The 10000-nt window shown below is 47.6% G+C and overlaps 1 protein-coding gene across 4 annotated transcripts in view; it reads left to right on the plus strand.

Moving 5' to 3' along the window:
• Window positions 1-10000, plus strand: part of eml4 (EMAP like 4) — a 73784-nt gene that overhangs the window by 36325 nt on the left and 27459 nt on the right. For 2 of the 4 annotated variants that reach the window (XM_076285759.1, XM_076285756.1), the window contains exons 3-7: window positions 1154-1286; window positions 2214-2399; window positions 6665-6802; window positions 7258-7283; window positions 8081-8113. In XM_076285759.1, coding sequence (XP_076141874.1) covers window positions 1154-1286; window positions 2214-2399; window positions 6665-6802; window positions 7258-7283; window positions 8081-8113 — 516 coding nt within the window. The remainder of the gene's footprint in view (window positions 1-1153; window positions 1287-2213; window positions 2400-6664; window positions 6803-7257; window positions 7284-8080; window positions 8114-10000) is intronic. The other 2 variants (XM_076285757.1, XM_076285758.1) reach the window with 2 other exon arrangements.

Genomic DNA, 10000 nt, shown 5'->3' on the forward strand with positions numbered 1-10000 from the left:
GCGACCCGGGTTCGATTCCCGCCCCGTGGTCCTTTCCGGATCCCACCCCGACTCTCTCTCCCACTCACTTCCTGTCATTCTCCACTGTCCTATCAAAATTAAAGGCATAAAAAGCCCCCCCCCCCCAAAAAAAAAAAAATGCAAATGCTCCCAACCGGTTTGAGGAGGTAATTCCCAGTGAATGCTTACCATTGACATTTAACAATTTGTAATTTGTACATGTACATTCAAATTTAACAACTTACAGAAAACGTGTTCGCCTCAAATGTTCGTCTCTGCTCAAAGAATTTGAATGCACCTCAGGTCAAAGCTTTATAGTATCTGCTAGCTCAAGCACAAGCCTGATCTGTACACAAATACAAATGCTATCAACAATTGTTGCCGACCACTCAAAGGCAAAATAAAGTGTTCCAACCAATAACCAATGAGAGTTTCAATTGCACGGAAAGGAGGGGGAGGGAGTAGTGAGCTATCTCTCTGTTTTATTTGAACATCAACAGAAGTGACGTTACACCCGCAATCGCTGATACAACCTTTAAGAGACAGAATGATCAAAATGGTCCAAGATTAGATTTCACTGCCAACGTTTTTGTGTTGTTGATCCCAGTTAAATGTCAGAGGATGCGGCAGAACTCTGTAACACATTTTTCCCCCGTCTCTTCATGTCCCTAATTATGGTCTTATATCAACAACATTCTGTAGCCACAGGATTGAAGAAAAGCAACCACATGACGTCTGTTTGCAGTCATCTACAGTAAAAAGGCACATACATTGTTGCTCATGCATGTATAGTTTAGCCACTCAAGGGTGTTGATGTAATTGAGATGCTAGCTTATCAACTAGATCTGCATGCATTTTGAGTGAGCGGCATTTTCAGTGTCTGTTATCAGGGAAGAATAGTGCTTTTGCGTGTGGACAGAGTGGTCCTAGTGACACTGTTGACAAGTATTAGTGATGTCATGCTTGTGTGATGAAAATGGTGTTGAAAGTGATGATGATGAGGATGATGATGATGATGATGATGGGTAGTGGGAGGAGCCAGAGGATTACTGTTTATAGTTAAAATAACTGTGATTCCATTGGTGATGAATACGTTTTCTTCTTAAATGATCACAGTCAAGTCCTGATTGGGTCTCTCTGTTGCCCCCTGCAGGTCAGAACCCGCTGCGTGAGGCCTACTCCATGTCCTGCATCGCCAACGGAGGCTCCAGCGGACGCAAGACGCACCGCGACAGCACCACCGTCTCCGTCGCCAGGAAGGAGACGCTCTCCTCAGCAGCCAAGAGGTAGAGGACACACACAGGAGAATATATATATATATATATATATATATATATATATATATATATATATATGCACACACACACACACACACACACACACACACACACACAGATCTCACCACGCAGATGCCAAACAGCGTTACAAGAAAACACACACTCTAACTTTCTGTTCCTGGTCAATATTGACACAAGGCTTCCCTGTTATGTTTGCTAGTCTTTCTTGAACCATTATGTGTCGTTATGTAACCTTCCTCTCATAGCTCACAGTGGAAACAGTTTGTTGATTTTGAATAAAACCTGGCAAGGAGATCACTCCAGTAGTGCAGGTGGGTGGAGAATGGCTATATTGTGATAAGTGAGCTCTGCATCTTCCATGCTCAGTGGACCATGAGGAAGATATGTGGGCATTGTCTCCCTGGCTGTGATGCAACAGCTCTTGTCACAGTCTGTAAGCTCCTGAGGGCAATGTTTATTTTTCCAACAATCCTGAAGCCAACTGACATTCTTTATAAGTGTGATGAATGTGGATGCTATGAGAGGACTCTGTGCAACTGTTAGACTATTGATGTCAAAGGTCTCTCCAAATGCTGTTGTTATTGTTGTTTGTATGAAGATCACCAAAGAAACCCCTCAGGTAACTTCAGGACAAAGGCCCGTGTGTGTGTGTGTGTGGACTTTTTCCACTGTCTGTTTATGTTTCCGGAGTGCCTTTATCGTTTTGAATACCAAAGAATGTGGCTATTAGCATGGGTATGTTTAGTGTTTGTTTTGTTTGGTATTATACCATATTTGCTGTCCTGTGTTGTCCTATTGCAATTTTTTCAGTTCTCTTTTAGAGTGTTCTGTCTGTGAACACCTCTAACTCCCAGGTTGTCCCTTGACCCCACTCACCTGTTGTCAACTTCACGTGAGCCTTGGTTGTTTTTGCAGCGGTACGGAGCGGAAGCGGGACAAGCCAGCCATGGAGGGCATCAAGGAGAAGGAGGAGCCACCGCAGGCTAACGATAAAGTCCCCGCGGCCAGACCCCAAACCCCCTCCAGCCACCCCCCATCCCCACACCCCCTAACCCCCCAAAGGCAGACGCCGGAGAGCAAGGGCCCCCCACCGGCCAAAAGGTTCCTCCAGCCTTCCCCTGCCTCCAACTCTCACCCCCCCCTTTTATGCTAGCTGAGCAATGTTTGGGGCAGGGCTGACATGCTGTTCCTTTGGACAGCACTATGCTAAGCTAAGCTAAGCTAACAGGCTAATATCTTGTTTGGTTTGATTTATGTAGAGGCTGTTTTTCTCAGCTCTCTCCCTCTCTCTTTCTCTTTGTATGTTCTGCTTTGAGAAGAGTGCACGGCTGCCACCTTCTCTCTTTCTCTCTCTCTCTCTCTCTCTCTCTCTTTTTATCTCTCTCTTCCCGCTGTTTGTCACTTCATCCCTGACCTTGCAAATTGGAAAAGCTCACAGTAACACGCACAAATGAATCTGAGGGGGAAACTGGGCCAAGCAGATGATATGTACTGGAAAGGACTCGAGGCCTCCAATGCTCGAGGTTGCGACATCAGTGAAAACAACGAGGATGATGTAGGGAGATGCAGGAGCACACATACACATACACACACACACACACACATACTGTACATACACACATGCACAAACATTCACACACGTACACACTCATGCACAATTGGGAGTGCATGCACACTAGCCCGTAGAGGAGGCAAACACAAGACATGTGTTGTTCCAGAGATGGTATGTGGTGACCAAGCACACAGCTGAGAGGCCTGTCCAACTGCTCCCCGGGCTGCAACCTTGGCCCCACAGCACGTCAAGGTCTCACACACACACACATACGCATGCATGCACGCACGCATGCACACACACCACACACACATGCACGCATGCACACACCACACACACACACACACACACACACACACACACACACACACACAGGAGACATGAACATGGACAAACAGCAAAACTGCAGAAATATTGACATAGACATGCAGGCGGGACAGCAAGGATAGCTGGAAATACATAGACTGATGGTTACAGTAAAGATAAAAGATGGTAACCCTATCTCATTGGCAATAAAGCCACATGAAAACAAGCAGACCACAGATGAACACACAGACAGAAGAACCACGGCATGCTGACAGATGAGGTTTGCTCGGTCTGATGAAGGCATGGAGCGAGTCCTCGTAAGATATCAGAACAGCATAGATGCTGAAATACTGTAGATGGATTTGCATGCTGTCCGCATCTGCCATTATGGGAATCCCCAAACTGTGGTGGAGTGAGGAAGCTGCCATGTGCTGGTCCTGGGTCAGATCTCCACTGGAACAGTCTAGAATTAACCGTGCAGGCCAGAGCCCAAATTGCCCAATTCAGTGAAATCCTGCCTCATTTGCAGATGCTGACTGGCCACACACAGCACATATTTCTGCATGGCTCTTATGTTGTAATGAACTAGGTGATCTATCTGTGTATGTGGAGACCTAAGCAGCAGACCCAGTGGAAAGTGGAACTCTCACCCTGCGCTGTGTCTGTAGGGGCATCCAGGTTTTTATATTTTGGGACACTCCACTAGGGCAGCTCCCTTGTGTGATCCAGGAGCTGTTTCAGCTGGTAGTGGATGACTGTGGTCAGATAGAGGCATGGACAGTACAGTAGGTGAGGTGTGGAGAGGGGAGGGGAGGTGTGTTGCATAAGGGAGAGCGCCAGAACCTGTTAGTTCGGAGCGTACAGCAAGGTCACAGAGGTTCAGCCCGGCCCAAGAGGTTCGGGGAGAGTGATGGGAAACAGATGTCTGACCGTCACTCGGCCATGGCTGCGTGCTAGCCCTCCCACTGGTCTGCTAGTATGCTTACGCACACACGCACAGGCACACTTTGATGAGGTCAGGCTGTGGTTGTATTTGAATACCTCAGCTCCATGACCGTGCATTCTCGTGCCCCATCACACACACCCACACACACACACACACACACACACACACACAGACACACACACACACACACAGAAGAACTTGCCGCTCGCCACAATTAGCCTCCCATATTAGCTGCGGAAGCCATCAGCTCCAATTAGCTTCAGAGATACTGCAAACCAATTAGCTTTGTTTCACCCCTCCTGCTCCAGCAACCCAACACACACACACACACACACACACACACACAGAGAGATCCTTCCCGTGCCCATTAAGCTGGGAACAGCCAGCCTGATTACTCTACTGTCTCTGACCAGCGCCAAAGGAAATTAGTCGGCCCAGATCATCTGCTAACAATTGGATGAGCGGAAATCAGACATCAGGCCACTGTCCAGTTATTAAGGACTACCTGGAACTGAGTGGGTTGAAGTTGGCGCTGCCAGAGTTGTTTCCAAGTCCAGGGGGCACAAGCAGCATGTGTTGATGTGCATTATCATGTAGCATATCAGGAAGAGTGTTTCTACTTGAACCACTGATACTTCTCTTCCTCCTTTTGAAGTTTCCCTATCACATTGTTAGTCACAGTTGAGGTCAGTATTAGGAAGCAGATCACCATCATGGTTCCAGTTTCAGTTTACGAAAGCAGCTAATTCTCGGAGGGATCGGACAGATCTCAGATCAGTATCACGGTCCCACTTTCTGTCGAAGAGAGCAGCCGGTTTCCAAATAAATGGCGTAGATCCTGATCTAGATCAGCTCCGCTGCAATCTAAGCACTCTATATCTCGTCTTGCAGCCATTCAGTACTCATCAGTATCTAGGAGGTCAGTTTCCCCTGTTCACTCGGCGTCTGTGTGTGGATGCACTTACCAGTTCCAGCCTGCTGAGCGGTGTTGTGCTCAGGTGTCCGAGGCAGCGGGCGGCAGACCTGAGTTGTCCTCTGTGACCGGTTGTTCTGAGAGTCTCCTGTAGGTAAAGGGAAACCCATGGGTGGCATGTCAGCTCTGGACCCTAAGGAAGTTGCTCACAGGCGGGTGACTTGGTCACCTTCCCTCTATCCCTCCCTCCCTCCCTCCTTCTCCGCTCTCCTCCCATTTCCCCTTCTCTACATCCCGTCTTCCAGAGGGATGTGCTATGGCCCTGCTCTGTGCTGTGCCAGGGCCCTGCGCTGCAAGTGTGATTCATGGATTTGTGTATGTCAGAGTGTGTGTGAAAGGGCAAGAGTAGTACTGGATCACTTCTGTGCAAGATTAACTCATGATGCTTTCTTCCTTCTCTCCCTGTGTCATCTCTCTTTCGCTCTTTTTCTTTCTCTCTCTCTCGCTCTCTCTCTCTCTTTCGCTCTCTCTCTCTCTCTTTCTCTCTCTGGAGTTTTTTGGGTAGGCTCATCGCTCAACAGAAGTGATCTGGAAGAGACTCTCTTCTCTTGCAGCAACTAAACGCTTTCTTCTCACAGCTTCGCATGAGGACTGCTCTCTCTCTCTCTCTCTCTCTCTCTCTCTCCTTCACTCATCCCGTTCTCCATTTCTCCCTCACTTTCCTTTCTTCCATCTCTGCTCTCCTCTCTCTGCTCTGGTTCTCTGGCTCTCATACTGCTGTGTTGGATTGATGCCAAAGATCTTCCTGTTTTTCTCGGCCTACCTCACTGCAAGCCTGGGCCTGGATTTGTCAGCCAAGCCCAGGCGTACTAATCTTTTGACAGGGGACTGCTCTCTCTTTCTGCCTGGCTGATGCATGTCTGGAGTTTGAAGCACTGGTCAAGCACTGTGCTTCACTCTTTAACTCTGAACCTATGACAAAGCCGTGTGTGTGTGTTTCTCTTTGTCTTTGCAGTGTGTCACAAACTTACCTTTGAATATACACACAGGGGTGGTGTCCCTTTCTGTAGTACTTACTAGAAGAAGAAAGAAAATCAGTTTTGAAACTGATTTTCAAGTAGAGTTCCACTAATCCCATTTGGCCAGCAGCACCTGCCGTGTCGTATTTTAATAGGAGTTGTGTACACATCAGTGCATGTCTGCAGTGCTGCAGCTTTGCTGTCTCACCGTGTAACAGTAGAAGTGTGCTCTGTTTCTCTCTGCTTCCCTCTGCACTCACCTCTCTATTGTGTCTCCACTATAAAACACTCATTTGGGTTTTTTTCTCTTCCTCTTCCTTCTTATGTTAATGTGTGTGTGTGTGTGTGTGTGTGTGTGTGTGTGTGTGCGTGTATGTGTGTTTGGATGTACTGTGTGTATGTGTGTGTGTGTGTGTGTGTTTGTGTGTGTTTGGATGTACTGTGTGTGTGTGTGTGTGTTTGCATGTACTGTGTGTGTGTGTGTGTGTGTGTGTGTGTGTGTGTGTGTGTGTGTGTGTGTGTGTGTGTGTGTGTGTGTGTGTTTGGATGTACTGTGTGTGTGTGTGTGTTTGTGTGTGTCTGTGTGTGCATGTACTGTGTGTGTGTGTGTGTGTGTGTGTTTGTATGAAGTAGAGGTAGCAGTGCTAAGCGTGGTATGGAGCGTTCTCAGAGCAGCACATGGGACAGTGGAGAGGACAGCAGGAACAAGCTGGTCAAGGCCGCCTCCACCTCCAAACTCCTGGCCAAGGTGGTGAAGAATGCTGAGAAGTAAGTGGTGCACACTCACTCACTCACTCACTCACTCACTCACTCACTCACTCACTCACTCACTAATTCATTCATTAATTCATTCCACTCACACACTCACTCACACCTCGCCCACTAGCTTTTGCTTGTTGTATTTCTCCCTCTCTTACGTCATAGACATCACACAACACACTGCAGCCTCTCACACACACTTTCACACACGCAAATAAGACATTTTAATAACTGTTTCATCTCCTCTCTCCCTTTCACACATGGCAGACATTGGAGTTATACACACACATAAACACGCATGCAAATACACACACACACACACACACACACACACACACACACACACACACACACACACACACACACACACACACACAAACAAACATTAAATATTTGAATAACTCTCTCTTGTCTGTTGACCCTCCCTTTGACCACATCCTGTTTTTGTCTCCTCTCTCCTGCAGACACAAAGACCCAGTGATAAGCCAAGGTAAATATCCTCCTAACCCCTCAGTATGCTTAGACATCACACACACACACACACACACACACACACATACACGCACACACACACACACACAATTCTTTTTATTCATATCACCCCGCTGTCTGATATCATTCACTGAAGCCACAGGGGCCAGAAGCCTGACTGATGAGATTACAAGTGCATGGACACACACACACACACACACACACACACACATCACACACACACACACACACACACACACACACACACATCTCCGGAATAAGGCACACGAACACACATAAATAAAGTCATGCACACACTCACCAGCACCCTTATACATTAAAACACATGCACATGAATGCAGACAGTCACACACTAGTACACACACACACACACATACACACAAACACATTCATGATCCCAAATCCTTTAGTCTGGTAGTTGTTCTTTGAAGGGGTTTTAAGCCTGAAAGGAGAGTCTAAAAGGTAATCAGGTTAATGCTCTATCCGCTCAAATGGCAGCAGAATGGCAGAGCTGAAAGCTTTAAGCCTCTGTTATGTTATGCCCATGACTCTGGATGCTCTGTGTTCTTGTAGTCCCCACTGCAGCCCCCTTCTGTCTCTCTCCTCCAAACACCTGTTATCCTCCTCCTCATCCTACAAGCACATCTGTGTCTTTACCACAGTAGACATTCTGTTGTTGTTGTGGTGGTGGTGGTGGTTGTGGTTGGCCCCATTGTATGTGTATTGTGTATGTGTGAGTGCATATGTGTGTTTGTGCGTGTTTGTTGAGTGATGTTGTTTCTGTCCCATGACCAGCCAAAATGTCCACGCGCGAGAAAAACAGCCAAGGTAAGTTGTGGCTCACCTCAGCCTCACGCTCAGGCTCACTCTCACGCTCGTGCTCCCAGGGCGGTGGGTCTGGCTGGGGGATGATCTCACGGGGCTGCTGCGGATCATATGCAAGCACTCGCTCGCTCGCTCACTCACTCACTCCGCTCTGCTTTGGCATGGATTTTGCTTCTTCACCACCTCTCTCTCTCTCTCTCTCTCTCTCTCTCTCTCTCTCTCTCTCTCTCTCTCACTCTGCCTATGTTTCTCTCATCACTCTTCCTCTTCTCTATCCCTGTGCTCTTTGATAGCTCTTCTCCTTCCTTCCTCCTTGGGTCTCTCTGTGCCCCTCTCTCATCATCCTCTAATCCACTCACACTGTACACAGTCTTGCTCAACCTCCAGTCAAATCTCCACTAGATTGTCAGATAGTTGTCCACACAGTAAAACCCTTTCAGTCAGACCTCCCTGCACCGCAGCACATATAGACACCCAGTAACCACTCCAACAGAAGATTGCCGTTTATAATTAGCAGGGTTATGCATATAATGGCCGGGGTAACAAGTTGCAACACACTTTCTGTTCTCCAGGAAATAACTTGCTCTAAGCCCTACAAAAATGAAGTCATTCTAGAAGCTACAGTATTACATACAGTAGTGGCTCTCAAGCATTTTTCAACAATACTGTAACTACAATAGCTGTAAAAACAGCACCCTATGAGTAGAAGTCATGGGTGACATGGCATGACACATGTGACATTACCGCTGAGATCATAATCTCATTATGCCTCGGGACTTCACATTGATGCAGGTGAAAAAAAGCACATTTTGGTTTTGGGGAGGGAAAGTCACGCAGTGCAAGGTGCATCATGTGCTTTTCGCTCTCTAAAAGCAAACGTGTATCATCCTCTCTTTCACTTTTGTCATTTGCTCCTCTGTTACGGATTACACTGGCTTTTCATTGTCCTCTCCTGCCAACTGAGTTAAGCTCATCACACACACACACACACACACACACACACACACACACACACACACACACACACACACACACACACACACACACACAGAGACACACACAGACACTCTCAGCCGTTTGTCCCCTCAGACAACACTTGCACAATAGCTCTCTCTCTCTCTCTCTCTCTCTCTCTCTGAGTGTCCAAGCTGAGTCATCAGCTGTAGGTGGCTAATTGAGAGCGTAACCCTTTGGTTAGTCCTGTGACTATTCAGACACAGAATGTCTATTCTGTACCTCAAACTCAATCAGGGCCACACGACTGCAGTTAGTCTCCAAGCCAGCCATTGCAAAAATGGACAATTATATCTAAATATTGAATCAGGACAAGAATGACGTGGACGTCTATTACTCTAACTAACTCATGCACATGTACATGTAGGCCCTGTGGAATTCAAAATAAATGTACATTATGCAGAATAGCCATTGGATCGTGTATTTGCCTCCTATAAATGGAATGCAATTTGGGCATGGTGTTATGCTGCTGGACGTTCATCTTGCAGCCATGTGTAATCTATGGCCCATGACGGCTGATCTGGTGGCGGGCTGTTGCCACAGATGGGCTGTCTCTGGCCAGAGCTTTGCGAGGCTGGCAGTGGCTCTGTGAGGGTTTGGCCGGGTACTCATGGCCCAGACCCCCACCCCAGCCCACCACACCCTAATCCCCATTCTGGCTGCTCTCACACACTCCCACACACAGGCTGTGGGCCATCACACACTGGGCGAGGGGGTCGGGGGGGATACTGTATGTGGGGAACACCCTAGATTACCTCAGAGCTCACACTCTCAGACCCCACACTCCCTTCTTCCTTCCGTCCTTCCTTCCCTCCCTCCCAACATCCCTCGCTTTCTTCCTCCTGCACATTCTCCATCTGGTCATTCATCTCCTTC

The sequence above is a fragment of the Alosa pseudoharengus genome, unplaced genomic scaffold (genome assembly GCF_046254945.1).
Source record: "Alosa pseudoharengus isolate Yale_2024_CS ecotype anadromous, Long Island Sound unplaced genomic scaffold, YU_APseudo_1.1 YU_APseudo_1.1_scf_15, whole genome shotgun sequence".
In the NCBI taxonomy this organism is placed as follows: Eukaryota; Metazoa; Chordata; class Actinopteri; order Clupeiformes; family Clupeidae; genus Alosa; species Alosa pseudoharengus.